Source organism: Alosa pseudoharengus, unplaced genomic scaffold, assembly GCF_046254945.1.
Source record: "Alosa pseudoharengus isolate Yale_2024_CS ecotype anadromous, Long Island Sound unplaced genomic scaffold, YU_APseudo_1.1 YU_APseudo_1.1_scf_5, whole genome shotgun sequence".
Classification (NCBI taxonomy): Eukaryota; Metazoa; Chordata; class Actinopteri; order Clupeiformes; family Clupeidae; genus Alosa; species Alosa pseudoharengus.
The window spans coordinates 12,619,835-12,642,192 of record NW_027468837.1 but is presented as its reverse complement, the minus strand read 5'-3'; the positions used below and the strand labels follow the sequence as shown (position 1 = coordinate 12,642,192).

The following is a 22,358-nucleotide window of genomic DNA, read 5'->3' as shown; positions in this document are numbered from 1 at the left end:
ACTGTTTAACGTACACAGATGCGCACACACAAGAATGAGCGCTCACACCACTACCCCCTAATGCTATGCGTCTTTATTTGATAACAATAAATTAAGAAATGTTTCCTATTCTGGGAAATGTTCAATGATTGTGCCAATGATTGTGCCAGAAATGATCCGCGGACCAGTAGGCCTAATCGCCTCGTCGAGGAGGCCCTGCAGATCAGACAGAGAACGCACAGGCCTACTGTATGCTTTGGGTAAAGAACACTTTGCATGTCCAGTGTACACGGAGAATGACAGTGTCTCGGAGCGGCCGCACCCGCCGCAACTCCACTTCCAATGTCACTGATTCCGACACATACGCCCGACACTTCTGCTTTTTATCTGGTGGTGGTGGAGTTGACCGGACATCTAAGGGTTCGGACGTTACCAATTTATCATCATCCATCGCGTCTGGCCTCTGAAAAAACTTTTAAGGCTAGTCTGCCTGGGCCTGGCCATGTTTGAATCGCCTCACTCATGTTCGTTGTTTAACATGGACGTTTTAAGCGTGCGCTTCCTATTTGAAATATAGGCTATGCGTGTTGTTTAATGGCTTACTTTTCAAACGATAGAGCCTGTTCATTTAAAAACATAGCCAGAGGACGTATAGGCTTACATATTAAGGCTTATTCTTAAATTCAGATTGCGTTAGGAGACGGGATTATTAGCCAATTTCAATCGGACAATTTGACCGGAGAGATTTAATTTTGTCGGACATTTCATTTTTTTCCCGGCCAATGTCCGGTAATTACCGGACAACGGAAACCCTGCTATGGTGTGGTGTGTACTCAGTATGTCTCTTAATGTGGCACATGAGCAGGCCAAACTGTTCATATCTTCAGAAATGCCATCAAATATATCCTACAATCTCACTACTCCTGACAAAACGATCTACTTCTAGCTCAAGAGAAAGTCCGGGGTACTTCATCTGTCCCTCTCACAGAAGTGACAGGTCATTTGGTGATTAGGGATCAATGCTGCCTGGCTGGCAGCACCTGGGACGTCTATTTAGGGGTCCTGAAATGGTACTCCTCTGGGGAGAAGAGCAGAGTGGAGCAGAGCGCAGTCCCTTCCATGTGATCGGACACAGGACTCTATTTATATCATGCGGACAGATAGGCCCCCCGACCACCCTCATGCAAGGGCAGAGGGACGCCAGAGGACATAGCCTACTCCTGCACATATACTCACCCACACAAACATACACTATGCCAGAGGGACACTCACACTACCTTTTGAACTACTTTTAAAGATTAAGAGGTGAGTTCATTATGCACTAACAAGCAAGACTGAAGTGTGGATGTGATACATTATTACTCACACGCTGTATCCACAGAAGGACCCTCTGTTTTCCGAGTTGATGTGTTCGATGACTTCGAAGATCTTAGGGCAGTTAAAATTGTTTAAAATGACCTTGTGGAGACTCAACTGCCTGATTTAATTCATCATTATTTTCATGTGTAGAGCAAACAAACAAAAACAATCTACTTTTGGAATAATTAAACTTACTAATCTAAAATTCAAGGGCATATCCATCCCAAATGCGTATTTCTTAAATGTGTTCTTAAATGTGCAATTCAAAATGCACTGTACCTGTACTTTAGCATGTAGTATTTTTTGTTTTTTTTTAACAATAACTGTTGTTATGTATCTCCTAAGCATTGAGCTCAATTTTTCGATTCGATTTGGTTTTAAACACTTATTTGTCAAACTGCTGGACATGTGCATAATATAAACCAACAGCATAAGCCCAGATGTCATGTCACATTACCAGACAGAATCCTGAGGAAAGGGGAAGTGTTGTTACTTGTTTTCCCAAGGGAGTCAGGACATGGGGGGGGGGGTTATGACACAGGCGTCTGCTGTTGATACATTACATCGGAGCACTGCTGCAGTGTTGTCAAGTGTTTCAGCTGGGCACCGCTTGGCCCAAATCCAATGTAGTTCTAAAAGCGACAGTCAGCGGTCGACTGTATGTTCAGCTGTCTATTTTGACAGACAGCACCACCCAGTATCGATAGTGTGTGATCAGTCTTTAAATGCTCATCTTTATTTGATTTGGTGGTTTTTGCAGTGTAGCTTATGTTTGAGTACTATTATGCGTTATCTTGAGCAGGCTTAGACGTGTTGTGAAATAATGACCTTTAAATGTCAACCTTAAAGTGCTGATCATTTGACATGCAGTATATGTACACACATGGTGTGGTGCAGTTCCTGTACACCGGTACATCTCATAGACTGAATCCTAGAGCAACTAAAAGCTTGTTTATGGCTGGTTGGGATGACTGGAAAATACAAATGAGTGACCACCAACTAGTTTGAAACATCAGCATTTAAAATTGTAATGATGATTTTTAAAAAGCAAATGATGAAAGCAGCAATAAATAATGGTCTAAAACTAGCAAACTAGCAACAAGGCATGGAAAAACTTTGTAAAGACCAACAACAGCTACGTTGGCGCGCTAACTAGTGCCTTTTGCCAAACGAGTTGGCAATGTTGTGCAATGAGAGATTATCCTTCATTTTCATGGGCGTGTAGTTCTGGCCGACAGTGCTACATAGGCCACTGCCAGGCCAAAGGAAACAACAGGTGTGTTTCTCCGTCCTTCATTTGACCATACCTTCAAAATGAGATTGAAGGCAGACGGCAAACAGCTGCCCACAATAAGTCGAGTTGAGCAGATACCATGCAGTGGAAAACACCTCGGCTATAAACACGTCAAAAAGGAGCAAATTACTGAATATTATATAAGTACAAAACACTGTGTCTTAAGAATTCTAGACATTTTAAGAAAGCAAGTTGACTAATTAGTGAAACATTGTATTTTTTCCACACATCTATGTTCAGATAATCCTATACAAAGATAATAGTAATTGATGTTAAGTGTACTATAAAACCTTGGAATATCACATTCTTTCAGATGCTGGATGAATTTCCCAGCCATGGATGACTTGGACCACAGTGTTCACATTGCTGAGCGTGACTGGAATAGCTTCTACGAGGAGAGCGAGGAGTGTAACCTTGTCCAGGCAGAGCTAGCTGGAATAGATGACTCCGGCCTCAGTGACAATGATGAGCCTGCAAATCTACCCCTGGAGGTGTTCACCACAAAGTGTGCAGAGGATGCGTGCCTGGGTTGCAGCACTGCATCTCCACTCAACCACGAAGAGGAGGAAGGGGTAGCAACCGCAATAAATCAATCTCAACACGACATACTGACCTCCGAACAAGAGTCTAGCGTCAGACTTGAAGAGGAGACACAGACACAAGTCTCCCATCCTGTCCCTGGGCCTACAGAGGTCCCTAAAGAGGAGACACAGACACAAGTCTCCCATCCTGTCCCTGGGCCTACAGAGGTCCCTAAAGAGGTAGATGGTGTGGATCAAGAGGATGTGGACGTGTGGACGTGTAGTCCAGACGTGACCCAAACATCAGAAACACAGAGCGAAGCGGAGCAGCGTGGTGGTGAAGTGGACTGTCCGGCCGAAACGGACCCCACGGCTGAGAGGAAGGAGAAAGAGCGCTGGTTTGTGACCGTGAACGACAGTCCAGTGCAACTCCGGTGCCGTCCTGGCGCCGCGTGTCAAAAAAAAAAAAGAAAAAAAAAAACTTCTAGGAGGTCAGCCCGCAGCGTTGCCGGGTGGGAGCCATACTTATCGCAGTCTGAGACAGAAGCCGAGACAGAGAGATGTGAAGAGAGTAAATCAGACCTAACAGAGATGACTGAGAAGTGTCGTTCCACAGTTTCACAGCTCCCAGAAAGACTTGTGTCATCAGAAAACATTCACATTATGCCACAGGATCAAGCTCTTGATCTAAAAACATTTGATTTGCCTGATCAGCAAACATTGTGCAAAAAACAAGAAGAAAATGACTGCAGGTCAGCCAACCTAAGTGTTGACCATTTAAACCAGAACAAACAGTTCAATACCCAATCACCTCTTCTTTTCTCTGCCTCTGAAAATCCCCCCTCTATCCAAATTTCCAAATTATCTTCAGAAAAACAAAACAACCCTCTACCCCAAACACATAAGCGCATAGCAGATAATAGTAGCCCCAAATGTCCTGTAATTAGGTTGAATGAAACCACACCAGCTGACTCAAGCAAAACAGAAGAGAATCCACTAGGGAATCCATGTAAGACATGTGCCAACCCTTTAGATCCTCCTCACATTACTGACCTGCTCCCTAAGCGCTTAGCAACCTTCAACACTGACGGAGGCGAAGCCCCTTCTCCACTGCCAGAGGATTCTGAAACCAAAGGCTGGGTCAGCGAGGAGTCACTCACTGAGGCACTTAATCCTGCTCGCCCAGTCTTTGCTATTTCCTCATTCTGGGATGAGATGGAAAAGCTGACAATCAACGACATCCTCCATCTGCGATGTGGGGATGACCAATCTCCATCAACAGATGCTTACCATTTGCATGAAAGTATAAGTCTCCCCAGTACATACAACAGTAGCCCTCTTGACCCTACGGATACCTGTGAACAGGACATGGATGCTTTGGACAATGCCGATTCCGACTATTTCACGCACCTGGATGACTCCAAACCAGACCGCTCGAGCTGCGAGTTCTCCACTTTCTCTGATTTTGACGAGGACCTCCTGCAAATGATCAACACCAGCTGCAGCACCAGCCCTGAACCACAGGAGAACCTGAGGGAGCAAGCCCAAACCCTGACGTTCTCCGACTTGCCATACTCACAAGCAGCCCTGGCTGAAGAAGACATGGAGCTCGCTAGGCGGCCCGAGCCAGAGTCTGAGTTCCCACATTTCTACTTTGATACGGGCATCCCGCTGCTTCTATGTTCAGACGCAGAATCAAGTTCACAGACCATAAGTCCTGCTGGAAGTGAGTACAGCATGTCTGCTCTGGAGTCAGAGATTGTGAGGGAGGCTTGTTTCACGAATGTCCTGCAAGACGAAGGGGGAAACCAAATGCTATTTTTCCCCTATGAGGAGACCCAGGATACTTCCTTGCTCTTGGCAGAATGTGACATTATGATGGCAACGCCATCACCTCTATCCACTTCCAGTTTTCTGGAGGATTCCCATGTGATCTCCTTCACTGAGATGACTTGTGAAGATGTTAGTATATTCAACAGACCCAGTTCGGACGACTCCCTTCAAACGTACTCAGAAAAGTTGTCAGTGCCAGAAGCATATGACTATTTTTTCTCAGACTTTGACGAGAGGAACCTTTTCTTCCCACTAAAGCATGGGCTAAAGGGAGGGGAAGCCCAAACGGTCCCCATTTTCTCCTGCTCACGCTCTCTGGTCAGAGACTTAACATTTCCGGAGGTGGAACAATTCATCGAATCAGAGGAGGAGGATAACTGGGCCCCGATACGGGTGATATCTCGCTTTAACGTCCAGCAGGGCTCAGGAAGCTCCTCCACGGCGGCTGCAGGCGTCTACCTCTACGGTGGACGGAGCTGGAAGAGCATGCTATCTCTGAGGAGGACCAGGCTTGCTGGGATGAGGAGCAGCTGGTGCCAGAGGGCCAAAGACTGGATGGCTCCGGGGATGTTCTTCAGGGCGCTTCGGCGCTCCACCTCCATAGCTGATGTGACCCGAGGCACCTGCTCCTCTCTTCAGGTGTTCCATCTTGGTGATCCCATCCTCAGGAAGCTAGCACTGGAGCAGATACGACTCCCAGACCAGCCTAATGCCTTCAGTAAGTGCACAGCAGGATAAGTAACGGCTGCACTAACTACTAACAAGCCTGGAATGATAAAAAATTGAATGGGCCTGTTATCATACTCATCAACTCATCACAGCTTTCAAAATCAAGGCACCTTGTTGCACCACAACATGATTTTACAAGACAAAAAGCGAACTTTAACCTAAAAGATTGAAAAGGCAACAATGGCAGGTCATCTTAAGATAATGCTCCCTCTCTCTTCCTCACAGAAAAGAAATGTTTCCTTTTCTCTATGAGGCAATCGGACATGTGTTTAGTTTGCATTGCCTTTGCATCTTGGGTGCTGAAGTCTACAAATCTACAAAGCAGAGATACCTGGAAGGCAGGTAGGTGTCCATAATGTCCTCTTCACTAAAAGCGACTCAATAGCATCATGATAATTGGTAAACAAGCCACTGATTTTGTTCTTTCTTAGAATGAAATTATAGATCTTCATAACACTTAACGTTACAATCAACCTACAACCACTGCTGACACTCCTGTAACGTTATTGAAAGTTGACCTGTGCTAAGGGAAATGGTAATAAGGGCATTTGAGAATAACTACTAATTCATCCACTTATATTTCAGCTCTTCTGGCAAATGTGAGTGCAATATCAGCCATCCAGTACTTGAGGCGTTATAAGCGTTATAAGACTGCTGAAGATGAGCCGTGATCCAGCAATGGGATTCGTTTTTTCAAAAGGGGCCAGAACAAGGAAATCATTTTTCACACATTCGATAACTTCAAATCCACAGATAACTCCAAATCCACAGAAGTGCTGTACAATCATGTACAGTTTTTTAAAAATATAACTTTCTTATTTTATCTCAAGGATTCCCAGAGAATAATATAAAGTGAATCTGTATCTGCATTTACAGTGGAAATTGTATGGTCGCAAGTGTAATTTCCATGTAGAAGGTTGATTTGGACCACATTACAGCAGTGTATGAGGGTAAGGTTGTGTGTCTGTCGAAAATGTTCAGGGTATGTCTAAGGATGCAATGTCAAATAAATGAAACACAGATAATAATGTCTGAACTACATTAATATATAATTAATATAAATATTAATAAATAATTCTATATAATAGAGTTTTTACAACCAAGGTTCCTGACATTGGTTGTAAATCCAATATTGGTTTGTACACAAGGTCCAGGGAATATAATTACAGGAGATGATTGTGTCCAGATTAAAACATAGCTGGGCAAGCTCCAAAAAGACAAATGAATGTTTCTGACTGATGAGTGGTTTTCACTGATCAATCTTTGTAGTCAATGACAGACTTATCTGATGGTTGAAGGTAACTTTAAGGTTGATGTGTAGCTGGAAGGTGTTACAAGTGATTTTAACTGGCTTTATAAAGCGTATGTTTTCAAGGTAGCAGGCCAAGGTTGTGATGTAAGAAATGCTTAATGGGTGTCTGGATATACTGTAGGAAAGACAAGTGAGTTATCTGCCTTGTTATCTGTTTTGCTGAAGGTTGTTAGTGGTTTTATCAGAAGACTAGTGTGTGATTGTGAGAAACAATACATTTATACTTGTGTCTTTACAAATTGTCCCCTTAGAATTATAAGGTTGTCATTTTTTTCAAAACTGAGTTATTGAAATATTCTTATTCTGTGCCAACTTCATAAGGCGAGGTGAGGTGTTTCTTGAAGCTGAATGCGTTTTTGGCTTGCTCCACTTATCAATATAACTCTATGGAACGCCAAGGAATTTGAAAATTCAATATCTCAGAGCAACTAAGAATGCAGATATAAGCCTATAATTCCAAGGGGACAAGCTATATTGACATTTGTGCCAATAATTGTTATTCAACTGTGAGTGACTCAAACCCTTTCGGACATGTTTTCTTTAAGATTTATGGTGACTAAATTGTGACAAACAATGCATTTACATGTGTCTCAACAAATACAATGACATTTGTGTGCACAAATATGATCAAATTATGGGCAACAACGCAAGAGCACCCATGTGTTGCTTGAGATGTATGTTGACTGAAAATAAATACGTAACTGCGGAATCACTTCTTGTTTTAAGTTTGATTTTTATTGATCACGTTATGACGCATCAAGAAATTAGGTATGACAAATAAATCTTATTTGTAATGTATTTTAACAACCCTCTTCCAAACCGTGTCTACTTTCAAATCACATTATTTTGAAAGAACAAGAAAGGACATGTATTAATACTATGGTAAATTTAGCTTTCAGAAATATAGTTAAGAAAGCAGGAAGAGCAAGGGAAGACAATACAGTATTGGTGACATGCCATGTTACGCACAGGTGAACTATTTTTATATCAAAAATCCATTATTGTAATATTTAGTCATATTTAATATTTCCTCAGTTAATATATTATTTTATACATATATTATTTACAATCTCAAAATCTGGTCTTCACAACATACAGGAGGTCTCTATAAACGCAGAGACCTGTCTATAGTGTTATACTTAGGGAGTTTGGACAGCACCTTTGACTCTAGATACATTTCTCTCTACTGTGCTTCTTACATGATAACAAAGTTAATTCCTCACCTATGAAATCTGAGAGTAATATTCATGCAAGGAAAATAAAGCAGGACTAGAGTTTTGGAGTTAACACTGTACAGTAAAATATAGATCGAACATGTAAAAAAAAACATAAAGTAAAAACCTTACAGTCTTTAGCACCCTTTCTACATCACAGACATTACAGACAGGATCTCCTAAGTGTTGCATTCCTTGGGGAGTGACCGGGAGGAACAGTGTTGGATAACATACCATGCCGAGCCATATCACTCACTGACCTGGGCATAACATGTGCATGTTCACAGGCATGTGTGTTATGACTGCTTATCCCCCTCTTTCTTTAGACGACTGAAACAGAACAGAAGGAAAACAGTTTTAAGGTATATGGAACAACAACGTTTTATGTGTAAGACATACTACACAACTAGTGATAAGTAAAAATCATTTCACCATCTGCATAATATGATATTTGTCAGTGCAATATAGTGCAATAATGCAACTATCTTCCTGTCACTACCTATCCTATCCTATACTATGGGCTCTGTGCACTAGCTTACTTGAAGTCGGCAAACCAGTTTCCTGTTCGCTGGCATCGCTGTTAACAAGCACCTGAAGAGGAGTGATTCAGTTGTACCACAACGTGTGCTCACCGAAAATCCTTCCCTCCTTATGTTGTGCAGCCACTGCATGTAGGCTGGCATTTTTAGGAAAAAGAGCTAAAATTGCTTTTATAACGGCTTGTAGCCGGGCTGCACACAGCAGTGCTCTTTAGAGCCCAAGGACATTAAGACTCACGTACATCGTATTTCTTAAGTTTTGGTACAACAAAAACAACCAGACACAAGAACAGCTTCTTTCCCTCTGCCATCACTGTACTGAACTGCAGTTAAGTGGGGTCATCCCCTCTTTGGCCATTCACTTACTTATCCCTCACATTACATACCTATCATCCCAATATGCATTTTGCACACATTACATGCATACATTTGCACTATATCTTCTGCACTTTATATCCACTCCACTTCATGTGTACTTGTCTTGATACTATGCCTTATTGTATATTGTATTTTGTATATTATGTTAATATGTTGATATGTGCCTACATGTATATTGTTGTCTATATTGTACATGTCTCTTTATTACTATTGTCTATAATGTTTTACTGTACTACTACATGTATTTGTACTACAACATATCTATTTGTTAAATGTACAGAGAGTTTAACACCTACCGAAGTCAAATTCCTTGTATATGAATACAATATGTATAGTATAAGTATACTTGGCCAATAAAAACTGATTCTGATTCTGAACTAAAACACTCATCTTTAGGTGCTTGTTGACAGCCATGTCAACAAACAGGAAACTGGTTTGCTGACATCAAGTAAGTAGCAGTACAGTACAGTAGTAGCCATATTGACATGAAATAGTAGGGCAAGCACAGGTGTTACTAAATACATTAATGAAGTCTCTTTTCAGTTTAAGTGTAGCAGAATCACAACCTTAATGAAGTCATTAGTAACACCTGGGCCAGCCATATATATTTCATGTCAAAATGGCTGCTGTGAAAAAGGTCCATCAGGCGACCCGTTGAGAGTCTGTGTGACTTTGGCCTAACACGTGTGGTGAATACCGGTCAAATATACTTACCTGTAATAGTCCTCCTGGCCAGGGAGGGGCCCTCCGTGCAGGTGGTGGTGCCCGTGCAGCCACTGCTGCTCCAGCGCCAGCCTCTGCAGCTCGGCCGACTGGGCCTGCATGGCCTGGAGCTGGTGCGCGGCCGACATGCTGGGGGGCAGAGGGCCCTGCAGCTCCCGGGGGTACGCCACACCTGGGGCAACGACACCAAACAGGTAAGTCACTTTGGACTAAAGCGTCTGTCATATACCATAACTGTAACCATAGAGAGAGCAGCAACACACACTGCCGCCACTTCTCCTCTTACTCTTACTCACACACACACACACACACACACACACACACACACACACAGGGTGCACAAATGTATATTGATTTATTTACTCAACTTTTTACTCAATAATATTAGATTACACTAATATTCATATTTCACCCTTAAAAGGAAAAGGCCACATACTTAATGTACAGAGTTTGTACATGGTGGCAAAGTGCTCAGTACGCAGTTCAAACTCAAACATGTAAAGCTGTACTTGGTGGTGACAGAAATGAAATGGTGGCGTACCGAACAGCGGGTGACGCAGCATCTCGTGCTCATGGGGCAGCTCGCTGAGGAGAGCGTTGGGGACAGACCCTGGGGGGTACGGGAAACGTGCAAGACCCGGGCCAGCCGCCAGAGGGTCAACGAGAGGATGCGGCCCTGAACCTAGCAAACACGCACACACACCAACACACACAGACACACACAGCAAACAAGTAAGTTGGGTCTGTAATAATAACCAGCGGCTTCAGACAAAGTTCTACACAACCCGACCAGCCCCCTCATTATTGAATGTACAATACTACGGAGGCCCCAAAGGACCATAGTGCACCATCTTTTTAGAACTGGGAATTTATTTTTAGAGCCCCTTTTGTGTTCTCTTGCAACAGTTTTGTGTTCCATGCCAATTCTTTTGCATTCCCTCGCAATAAGTTTTGCAATGGAAAGCAACAGTATTGCGAGGGAATGCAAAACGTATTGCAAGGGAAATCAAAACATATTGCGAGGGAACACAAAAGAGGCTCTAAACATAAATTCCCAACTCTAAAAAGATCATTCCCACCATGGCCCTTCAGGGGATCCGTCCAGTACACTGTAAGTCAAGGGTCTTTTTGGGAATGAGGGCTACCTGAAGGACCCGAAATCATATGCAAACTTTTTTTTTTCTCTTACTGTGTATGCGTGTGAAAAGCGTGTATGCGTTCCGCTTCCGTTCTTGTTTAAAGAATGAATGGGAAAGGGATTCAAAGCAATTTGTAAGGTATGACCAATATCAAGTTAATGTTACAAATGTATGGCTACATAAATTCTTAAAATGGTTCTGGACTACAATTAAATATAATATAAATACAATTAAAAACTTCACAATGTTGGGTGTTTTTAGAGCGTGATCTGTAGGCGTTTTTTAAAAAGGTGCCCTGCGGGCACCTCATAGGCATCCCGCGGCCAGCGTGATGGAGACCCCTGCTGTAAGTTAAGCTGAATGGTCAGTTTTAGCTACACATCAGCTGTGCAGTAAAGTGTGCTGCTTTCACCTTGTGCGAGCGAGTCCTGCTGGTGCAGGTGGAGGTGTGAGTGGATGTGCGAGTGCTGGTGGTGATGCGGCGTGACGTTGAGCATCTGCAGCCGCGCCACGGGATCGTTGGCGGCCACCGAGGCCATGCGCTCGGCGTGGAGCCTCTCCGCGGTCAGCCGCTCGGCGTAGCTCATCTCGGGCCGCTGGGAGAGCCGCTCGCGCTCCAGCGCCGCCCCCACCGCCGGGTGGAACGTGGCGAACGGGTGCGGCTGTCCGGCGGCGGCAGCGGCGGCCGCCGCGGCAGCCATGTGGGGGAGCGAAAGCGTGCCGTGACGGGCGAAGTGCTCCATGGCGCTGGCGGACGCGGCGGCCGCGTGCAGCCCGGGCGGCGGCTCCATCTCCGGCGGCTTGACCTCGAAGCCCGGCTTCATGCGCTCGCGGATCTCCCTCTCCCGCATGTCGCGCAGCTCGCGCTCCCGCAGCGCCGGGTCGCCCGGGTACAGGCCGGGCATCTGGTAGGCCAGCAGGGGGTCCCCGGGGCCCAGCTGCATGAAGAACGGGTGGCTGCGGTTGGTGGGGGACATCACGTGCGGCCGGGCGTACTCGCTGAGCGTGCGCAGCGCCGGGGTGTCCGGTCCGATGTAGGGGGGCACGGCGGCCACTGTGGTGGGCGGCGGCGGCGCCTCGAAAGGCGGGCGCATGTGGACGTGGGCTGCCACCTGGGACTCCATCACACGGCTGTCCAGAGAAGAGCTGGACGCTCTCTGAGAGAGGGACACAAAATAGGAGATCCAAATGACTGAATATCACAGACAGTAACAAACCAGACGGAGCATTACAGATCATTATGGGTCGCTCCAGTAAGCTAGTGAATCAGACTCTTACGGAAAGCTTCTCCGTGCTCCTCTCTCTCTCCCGCTCTCTCTCCCTCTCACGCTCCTTTTCTCTCTGCCGGGCGTTCTGTTCACTCTCCTTCCTGGACCTTTCTAAGTTTTCCTCTCGCTTTTTGGCCAGCTTGGACGAGGCCAGTGGAGTGAAGAACAGGTCAGTGCGGGAGCAAGAGTTGTAGCCTCGATCAAGAACCTTAATAAACCTGCAATGGAATGGCAAGTACATAATTAACTTAAGACAATCTTTAGCAGCAAACATATTTCTATCTTTCTCACATATTGACTTTTAATGGTCTAAATATGGATTTAGAGTACTGTAATTTCCCAACTTTTAGCCATGGCTTATACATTGATTTTGCTAAATTTCTTTAGCTATGAGGTTAATACACGGGGGCAGTTAATATGGTATTAATATGGTTTTGTTTCTTTTAACTTGCATAAAACACGGTCCTGTGGCTTATACACAATGCAGCTAATACACAGGAAAATACTATAAGTAGGATTTAGTGTTATTGAGTATCATTGTGTTTACCTTGCTGACTGGCTGGCATGAGTGGGCGTGTTGACCACAATGGGCTCCGGCGATGGGCTTCTCCGTACAGGCGGAGGGCTGTCACAGTCCTCACAGGAGTCGTCCATGGGCTCCTCTTTGATGTGTAGAGACGGCATGGTGGCCACAGAGGAGGAGGAGGAGGAGGAGGAGGAGGAGGAGGAGGCGTGGGCAGTATGGGCAGCGTGGGCAGCATGGGCGGCGTGAGCAGCGTGGGCGGTGTGAACGGCGTGGGCGGCAGACTGCAGCGCCGGAATGGGAACGGAGGGACACTGGGAGGCGGAGGACAGCGAGAACGCGGGCGAGCCGGACGAGAGGTCCGGGTGGTGCGGCCGGTGCGGTAGGAACGGGGGGTGGTGGGGGAGGGGTGCGGGCGGTGGGCCGTGGCCAGCCGCCTTGACCAGGTGGCACTGGGCCAGGGGCAGGTGCGCGGGGTGGGCCTGGGGCATGATCTGCAGCGGAGGCGGCTGGGCGCAGGGCGGATGCTGCGCGGGCAGGGAGGCCAGCGGCTTGAGGGCCGGCGGCGGGGGCAGATTGGGGGGGATCTGCAGGAAGGGCGGGGTGGCAGCGGGCATGTGCGGCGGCGGGGGCTTGTGGGAGTGCGGGATCGGCGTGGTGGGCGGCGGCCTGATCTGGACCGCGGAAGGGGAGAGCGGCTGGCGCACGGGGGGAGGGAAGCGGGTGGGGAAGACCTGGCTCTGAGGAGGAGGAGGAGGAGGAGGAGGAGGGGACTGCAGGCCACGCTGGGTGGTCTCGTGGGACACGTGTGATGGGAACGGAGGCCCCTGCAGCAGCTGGAAGGGGCCGGAGATGGTGTGAGTGATCCGCGGCTGCTCAGGGGCGGGCGGCGGGTGGCTAGGGGCACAGGAGACCGGAGGACGAGGAGGGCAAGCTGGGGGAGAGAGCCGCTGCACTGGTGGGACCACGACTCCAGGAGAGGGGCCGCGCTGGCATGGGGCGGGGGCCTGGACAGAGGGCTGGGCAGCGGCGGGAGGCAGAGGCTGAGGCCCTGGTGGGGGGTACGGCGTAGTGGGGGGTAGCACCACCGGCTGTGGCGGTGGGAGAGTCTGGGAATCAGAGTCACTCTCGTTGCCCTGCAGGGGGCTAGGCAGGCTGGGCGAGGAGCTGAGGTTGTCCTGGTCAATGTCTTTGGCATCGCTGCTGCCCTCGTCCTGGGCACTGCGGCTGTCCGAGCTCTCGGCCTCACCCTCACCCTCTCCTTCGGACAGAGAGTCCGGCCCTTCCTGGAAGACCGAAGAGAAAGGACACACATATTTACTCGCTGCACAGTGAGAAGTTATTAATTTCTCTCTTTAAATGAAGTAACCTGCCATGGGCACCCACGCTATCCTGGCCACTAGATGGAGATAGCTGCTATTGGTGCTCTTGCCTAATGACCTAAATACAGGAATTCAAGTAAGACTGGACAGAGACAAGAAGAGAAGGTACAACGGCAAAATATTTCGGCCAAACTGCCTAAATTCATTATCTGTGTTTCCTTCTACGTGAGAAATTCTACTTGTTCTTTGAATCCTTAACTTTTTAATCATCTCCATTATTTTATTGGAGATGACCGCTCGGTAAGAGCGACAAAGGACAGTTCTGTTTCCTCTCACCTGAGTCTTGGATCTTTTACTGGCTTTAGTCTCGTTCTCATCTCTGTCCTGCGTAGTATCCTCTCGTGGACGTTTCACCCCTTTTGTCAGCGGCGTCTCCACTTTACCTTTCTGTATGATTAAAAAAAAAAAACACACATCAGGAAAATATGAACATATCTAGACCAAAACAGCAATGTATGATGAACAAATCAAGTACTGTAGTCCCAGAAATTATTTTTAAAAATGTTAATGAAAACATAGTCCTAGTTCATTTTCGCCAATCCCAAATATGAAACATAGTAGACATATAGAAGAAGCTAATTCTAAAGTTTACATATCCTAAATGAAATGATCATCTACATATTGAGAGTCGCCATTTTGTAGGTGGTAAATAATTAAGAAGCAGACCGTAGTTACCTTATTGGTTTTCGGTGTGTTGTTCTTACTCTCCGCATGAGAGGCTCGGGTTGCCATGGTGGAGGAGTTCTCTCTGCAGGGGGTCTGTCCTCGAGACGGAGGATACTCGCTGGGCGACACTCGCCCGTCAGGGCTCATTCTCTTGTGCAGCTCCTCGTTAGGAGACGTCTTTCCATCAGGGCTCCCGGTCAGTCTCTTCCGACCACTTCTTAGAGAAGACATCTATGCAGGAACACAGGAATTTGAAAGGAATTCATTTACATTTCGTCCTTGCTTATGTTTTGCCTGCGGTGTAAATTTCCAGATATGCCTCATGAGAGGTACTCTACTCTAAAGTAGCCCCGTAACAGAGCGTTTCGACTGAGTAGTTAGCGAACGATTCCTGAAAATAACATAAAATGAAATGCTACATAAAAACACAACTAAATGCACTGGGATTATAAGCTCAGCCTCAGAAGCTCAGCTACTGCAATGTCAAGTGAGATCTGGTGTGAACTCTGAACTGAAATCAAAACAGGAGGAGGAAGAAGAAGACGCACTCTTACAGGTGCCCTGCTTCGCCGCGTCTTCATCCCGTGCCGTCCCCCTGTACCATCCTCTTCCTCCTTCACAGGCTTGAACATGAAGGGGGGGTCCGCCGGTTTTGGGACAGGGGGCAGCCGCCGGTGTTTGTTGAAGTGGGTGTAGCAGGGGGTGCACAGCAGCATGTTATCCCTGCCTCCATTGTGCCAGTCCTTGGATGCTGAGAAATAGGAGTTTGTACAGTGCAAGGGTTAGAGGGTGACAAGAAAGGCAGATTACCACAGATAGGCAGACCTCTCTGACACACACAATAGTAATACCATGTCATCAATGTGCTAGTATCGTCCACAAGCGTCAAATGGCCCTGAATGAATATACTATATATAAGAATGTCCACAAGGTTCTTAGTGGTCCACTCCAGCATTAGAGACATACATCCTCAATTTGAGCCCTTAATTTTGGCCTTTGAAACCCTAATCATGTTGGACATTAGATATTTACCATTTTAGTAATGTCCCAAACATTTGCATCTTGGGTTGACAAAATGGAAAATGTTTCTTGTGAGCTGGAAGTTGGATTTCATTGAAGTACAGTTATCACTGTCCGGTCAGTGGTTAGGAGTGAACTTACTTGTGGAGTTGCAGTGTTGGCAGAAGCTTCCCTTCAGACTGTTCTCGCTGTCCTCGCTGTCCAGGTCATCCTCACTGGCCGAGCTCAGCTCCACTGCACGGGACAAAGACACAACATGATTATTGTTTTTATTTACGCATCTCTTCCCATCAATCTATTCACTTTCACTCGTGATCGTGCTATTTTAGACACAAACACATGTGTGCTTGACTGTCCCACTCAACACTGAAGTCCCTATCACATTCGTTGGGGCTCCAGAAAAAGAAGCCACATATGGATTGGAAGTGAAACAATCCTCTAACACTCTATCCTAACTGTTTGTGCTCCCCCAAAGGCACAATTAGTCTCTACACGCACTGTATCCATACCCTTCAAGCTCAGTACCCTCACAGCTCCCTGTGGTTCCCTTAGACAGACTACAAGACTCTGAACAGGACAGACTGCTACACACAACACAGTCATCTGGAATCCCTTTTGCATGCCTTCCACTACTACCACCTCTATGGGCAAAGCTACATAAGAAATAACATTGTTAACACATGTTGCTGGTTTGCTCTGGTTTCACATTGTTGCTGTTGTCTCACCCCCTCTTCTTACGATATACTGTCCAAAATGCATGAGAATGCTCCACACTTTGAGGCCAGCTTCAGTTCAGTTCTATTATCTTGGTTCTACAGGGTAAACGTGCCTTGTGGTAAAACAAATACAGTAAGCAATTGTAATTCACACATGATATACAAGAACATAAAATACACACACACATTAGCTACGCCGCCTGATGTTCTAAGAAGAAGTACTAATGTTAATCACAGTGAAAACTGATAACCTGACTGTCATATATCTGATTGTAAATGGCCCTCCGTTGAGCTGGTCCACCATTTAGCAGTAAGGCTACAGGAAGCGACAGGATGCTCCAACTCACTGGATGGAGTGCGAGACGGGGTGTTTGCGGTAGAGTTGCGGGTCTTGACTCTGCGTGATGCTGGTTGCCTCCGATGCTGCCGATAAGGTCGCAGACCTGCTGCCTCTGGAGTCTTCTTCCAGTAGTAGTAGAATGTGATCAGTTCACCCTGCATGAAACACAATTAAAAATATGAAATATAAACCCTAACCATAACCATTACCAATAGAACAATGGCAGAGAAAAAACACACACACACATTGGAAATGTCTTTACAAGAGAAGTGACTAAACTGGTCACCAGATATCCCATAATGTTCTGACCAACAGCAACCAGACAAAAGTCTAAAAAAGCTAACCGTTTTTTTGGTAGGCAGCAGCTCCTTCCGAATCCTGAAGAAGTTTTTGCCGTACTGCCGCAGGCCCTTAATGAAGCGTTTCTGGTCAGAGAGAGGATGAAGCGTGAGGCAAGAGACCACATTAAGCTCATGAAGAACCTTTGTGTATCCTCTGAGTCACTACAGTGTAATGGATGAGCTGGCTATAAGAGCAGATGGATATCTCCAGGCAGGAGTCTCACCACTTCGTCCTCAGACCAGCACTTCTCAATCAGCTTGGGCACTGGCTTCTTCACCAAACACTGAAGGGCCTTTGCAGCATCGTAGTGGCTCTCATGAAGCTAGACAGAGAATATGAGCGACAGGAAAGGTGCAATCAGAGGGAGAATTCAATGACAGGACAATGAACAGAATATTTTCTCCACTTAATGAATTATCCTGCGTTATCCTTAATGGTTTGCTTTATTTTACTTCTGACAGAGCAGTGTGTCCTTCAGCAGACTGATGTGAGTGTGTCCTTCTCATACCGTATTCAAAGCGTTTAGTGTCGTATCATCACGGGAGGCTGCCAAGCAGCCGTCTTCAGTGGAGCCGCCATCACACATGCCTGCAAACGCTGCCATGCTCCTAGTGTGGAGAGGAATACATGGAGGAATGGGTGATCGCTGGACATATAATAATAACAACAAAAACAATAATAATACATTCCATTTTTCAAAGCGCTTTTCTAGACACTCAAAGATGCTTCACATGTTTCCACACAGATACATAAGTTACAAAAAAACACACAAGGTATATGGACAAAGATACACAACCAGGAAACCCACAAGGTACATATAGACAAAGCAAAAGACAAAACTAGAGAGGTGGGCAATGAGAAAAGAAGGTCTGGGGGAGTCAATTAAAAAGTGAGTTTTGAGTGCCTGTTTGCAGGATGGTAGGGTGTTTTGATTGGTTTGATTGATATGGAGATGGAGTTTGATGTCACATTAACGGTGAGGTAGGTTGAGGATTACATGAGGACTAAAGGCCTTACCTGGCCGCTCTCAGGTACATGAGTAGGTCACAGTCGTTGACCCCAGGCATCCATACCAGCTCTTCAATCTCAGTCACAGCCTCAGCAACAGGAGTGGGAAGTGGCTGGAGTTCTGGAAGCTTGGCCTGGAGATATATAACATGAACATGTTATGGCTTAAAACTGTAGACGAGAAAGGTGACATGGTTTTAAAGTTCCATGTTTGGACAGTCAATAATGATACAGTTATGATGAGCAATGATTTACAATTTCAATAATCAATTTCACTCTATGGTTTCTGTCCATGTTATGATTTCATTACAAAATACTGAAGCTCATAATAGACGAGTTCAGCGTAATATCTTTTCAGTTGTTATTGAAGAATTGGCATTTGTTAAAACACCGACAAAGTTATCTTAATTCACTTAAACATACATGTAACTATATAAAGGAATTCACAGGACAAAGCAACTATGCTTACATTACCAGTCAAAAAAGAGCCAAGGTCAAAGTGGTAAGATCTTGTGGTACATCTTCTATATGCATCCTTTTATTTCGTTGTATACCTGTACTCTCATACTCTGTGTGTGACAGCTAGATATGTACTCAGTGTCACAAACAAAAACTCTGTGCTGTGTCTACCCATCTTTTTAGTCAATCTATGAAGTGGATACTTTCAGTTCATCCAAAGTGTCTGAGTATACCTTCAAAAGGGTAACATGAGATTCGGAAGTGTATCCTTGCTTTATGGGAATGGAAACCTATACATGCCAGTACAGACATGTATGCTATACTATACTATATCTGACATGCTGTCACTGATGTCTCATAGAAGCTCTGCTACTAACCTGGTGGCTTGGTCCCACTCTGATCTCGCCCTGTGTGCTGTTCAACTGCCTGCAATAGAAACAAGTCCACATATCAGAGGTGCCAATAGGATTTTTTCTTAAATATGAAACAGTACAGAATGCCCTATATGTTGACAGTATATCATGTGCAGAAACACACACAAGCATACACTTCCCTTGACAATATTTAGTGGTCTTTCCCCCTCAACTTACATACAAGTTAATATACAGTACATACAATAGACATGACTCCATAGTTCATTTAACATATTATGAAACTACAAAAAGGGCATCTCCCATTTTTTTAATTCACTCATGTTTTCTAATACTCACAAGATACACAAGAAAGCATACTGTGATCACGCTGAAATATATCAAATAAAACGTAATGCACGTCCATGCAACAGCATTATACAGACAGGTGCCCCAGTATGAGAATTTGAATAAACAATCCTTAAGTGGCTCTGTAACACAGCTGTAAACTGTGCTCCAAAACATGAAGGCCTATATTATTCATGCAATGTTTTGAATCTGATTAATCAGTAAGGCTCAGATTTACCATGAACACTACAATATGCTTACTCAATCCTGACATCTTGAATTTCCCCTGGGGATCAATAAAGTATCTATCTATCTATCTATCTATCTATCTATCTGCTTTTTCATTAGAGTGCATACTCGAGAGTAAAACGGCTTGCATGTCAAAAAGAGGCTTTAGAATGACATTGTGCAGACTACTTTTTTGCAAGACAGAATAACACCCTTGTGAAGTTAGTTCAGAAGACTAACTGGCTTAAGGAATGAAGAAAATAATTGTGTAGCAATATATGCAAATGTAATGGGGACCAGTGTAATTAAAAGTCTTTAATGCAACGTTTCATAATACACTGGTAGATATGAGATATCCATGTTCCAGTTCGGTAAGTACCACGATATCCTTGTTGATACTATGTAGGCCACCACCTTGTTTTCATACATAGCAGGTCAAGATATGATGCTCCTTTGATGATATAGGCCAAATAGGCCGGCAATAATTACAGAAAATACACAGGCGTAAAAATATCCCAGTATTTGAATCATCACGGTATTTGAACAGGAACTTAGCCATGTTTTAGATCCAATAACATACAGGGTATTTCCATATGCATCTGTCCAGCAAACAATTTGTTCAAGTAGGCCTATTGCCCTGCTGACTAGTTTTGTGGAGGTCACAAATATAGTATTATTGCGTGTTTACCTAGTAACCCTACAGCCTATAAATTATGAGGAATCTCTGAATTTCAACATTGGAGTAACAATGCATTTCACATTGTCCAAAAAGTGTGATTGGGTATAATTCCATAAGACAGGTATAGTTAGTGGTGGGGCAGATTTTATAACTCTAACGACTTGACTCTAACAATGGTCCTAATTTATCCCTGTCCACACAACAGGTCAAATAAACTGTCAACTGTTTGTGTTCTTTACAAAATAGCACATCCTGAACCCAATGTCTGATATGAACACAATCATGCAAGGTAAATCAGATGCATGCTGCATAGGGAACAATTACTATTTATCTGATTGCCACAGGATCACAATTCTGTCATTCACTCCACTTAATTTATTAAAACTCACTTCAATGTCCGATACATCATTACCTTAAATATGATAACCTTCAAAGTATGTGATAAGGTCAAATAATGAATTATTTTCCTTCAACATGAATAGGCCTATATGCAAAAAGGCAATTGGTTTGCAGACATCCACAAAAAATATAGGCCTACATGCAAAAAATAGACATTTGCAATTGTCAATTCTGCTACAACTGAAATACTACTAACTATAAAAGAATAAATGCTGGCTAACTGCTTTCCTACAAAATGAAAATCATGAGTTGAAGCCAAAAACCGTATCTGCCAAACCCATATCTTAACCATCTAATCGCAATAATCACTCTAAAAGCCCTACTACTGTAGTATTTAATATGCAAATCCCGCCCACTAATATAGAGTAACCAATCCACACACAGTAACATCGTTCCCTCCAAAGGTTACATAAATCGGGGCTCAAACCCTTCTTCAAACAAATCAATCAAATCGACGACGCAACCAGCTGAAAACACCCAGAAAAGTTGTATTACGGGCGTTGGTGGCTGTATTTCGTCAGTTTAAGGCTGCGCTTAGCTCTCCACAATACAGCCCACTCCGGAAAGGACCGACAACACACATCGTTTTTAAAGACAAAAATAATAAGAAATTGTTAACACCTAAACACATCGATGACAGCTTCATCTGCAAGGCAACATAAATGACAGACGTGACACTATTACTATAGCAATATAGTCTATATACTGCTTCGCTTCCAAAAGCCTGGTCTTCTGGCCTTGGCTAGTAATATGCAGGCAAAACAAGCTGTCAAGTAGGCAGCCACAAATATTTGCACTAAAATGCCGAAGTACGCTTAAGTATGAGTTCATGCAAGAGGCATTTAAACGACACATCCGATAAGAAAAAGTAAACAAACCTTCGAGGACTGAACAAGTCGTCCATGTCGAAGACTCTGTCGTTAGTGTTGTCAGTTTGTTTAGTGCAGCGAGAGCTTAAACTATGCTATTCCTCTATTTCATACCACTCAAAATGGAGGATACGCTGACTATTTTCCCGAGCTCATGCAATGACCTCAGTCCTCACGCACAGCCTACTAAGATCCCCTTTCTACAGGCATAACTGAGCATGTGCCGCGACCACTGTAATGGGATCATCCCTGAATATCCGGCCTCACCACGAAGAAGAGCTCACGCATCGCCGCTAGGCATAACATACAGAAGCCTGTGCAAATACAGAGAAAAACGAACGCAGGAACACGGAATGGCGACAACCATTCAGCTTCGTAGCGTAGGATTTTCCGCAGGCAGGGCATTTCATTATAGCCGACACCGTACGCCCTCTGGGTTATATCGCATTAAAAGTAGACACTGCTTGCTCTGACGATGCATGCATGTCTATACGATTAAAAAAAAAAATAATAATAAAAAAAAATAAAAAAAATAAAAAAAAATATATATATATATAAATAATAATAAAAAAAATTAATCGTGTATATATATAATATACAAATAATTGCTCTAGACTTTAATGTATCTTAGTAATTCTATGCGTAATGGATATGATATTGAAAGTTATATTTTCTCTATTATGGAGAGACACTTTAACAATGACAGTGAAAATAAAAATTCTCTGACAATTTAGTAACGGA

The 22,358-nt window shown here is 44.5% G+C and overlaps 2 protein-coding genes across 3 annotated transcripts; one reads left to right on the top strand and one right to left on the bottom strand.

The window, feature by feature from the left end:
• Positions 1-1,105: 1,105 nt before the first annotated feature.
• perm1b (PPARGC1 and ESRR induced regulator, muscle 1b) lies at positions 1,106-7,733 on the top strand. Its single transcript, XM_076269020.1, has 5 exons — positions 1,106-1,284; positions 2,946-3,324; positions 3,382-5,704; positions 5,941-6,057; positions 6,301-7,733. Exons 2-5 carry the CDS (start codon positions 2,953-2,955, stop codon positions 6,384-6,386), a joined length of 2,898 nt encoding a protein of 965 aa, XP_076125135.1. The 5' UTR covers positions 1,106-1,284; positions 2,946-2,952; the 3' UTR covers positions 6,387-7,733.
• On the bottom strand, positions 7,729-21,986 carry rereb (arginine-glutamic acid dipeptide (RE) repeats b). Of its 2 annotated transcripts, none has more exons than XM_076269018.1 (17): positions 21,627-21,986; positions 19,122-19,170; positions 18,295-18,419; positions 17,786-17,885; positions 17,501-17,599; positions 17,280-17,360; positions 16,943-17,090; positions 16,021-16,113; positions 15,408-15,610; positions 14,869-15,090; positions 14,470-14,580; positions 12,836-14,097; positions 12,299-12,506; positions 11,433-12,177; positions 10,423-10,563; positions 9,873-10,053; positions 7,729-8,571 (listed from the first exon to the last, which is right to left on the bottom strand). In XM_076269018.1, the coding sequence occupies exons 1-17, from the start codon at positions 21,650-21,652 to the stop codon at positions 8,538-8,540; spliced, it is 3,828 nt and encodes a 1,275-aa protein (XP_076125133.1). In that variant the 5' UTR covers positions 21,653-21,986; the 3' UTR covers positions 7,729-8,537. The 2 variants fall into 2 exon arrangements, with proteins under 2 accessions (XP_076125133.1, XP_076125134.1); XM_076269019.1 differs by having other exon boundaries at positions 15,414-15,610.
• Positions 21,987-22,358: the final 372 nt, after the last annotated feature.

What these genes read in the sequence shown, in the direction of transcription:
- perm1b (XM_076269020.1), top strand. Translation starts at nt 2,953, where the DNA reads ATGAATTTCCCAGCCATGGATGACTTGGACCACAGTGTTCACATTGCT. An exon ending in AGACCAGCCTAATGCCTTCA is followed by an intron (nt 5,705 to 5,940) that starts GTAAGTGCACAG and finishes TCTTCCTCACAG; the next exon opens with AAAAGAAATGTTTCCTTTTC. An exon ending in CAGAGATACCTGGAAGGCAG is followed by an intron (nt 6,058 to 6,300) that starts GTAGGTGTCCAT and finishes CTTATATTTCAG; the next exon opens with CTCTTCTGGCAAATGTGAGT.
- rereb (XM_076269018.1), bottom strand. Translation starts at nt 21,652, where the DNA reads ATGGACGACTTGTTCAGTCCTCGAAG. An exon ending in GAGTGGGACCAAGCCACCAG is followed by an intron (nt 18,420 to 19,121) that starts GTTAGTAGCAGA and finishes ATATATCTCCAG; the next exon opens with GCCAAGCTTCCAGAACTCCA. An exon ending in CATGCCAGCCAGTCAGCAAG is followed by an intron (nt 12,507 to 12,835) that starts GTAAACACAATG and finishes ATTCCATTGCAG; the next exon opens with GTTTATTAAGGTTCTTGATC.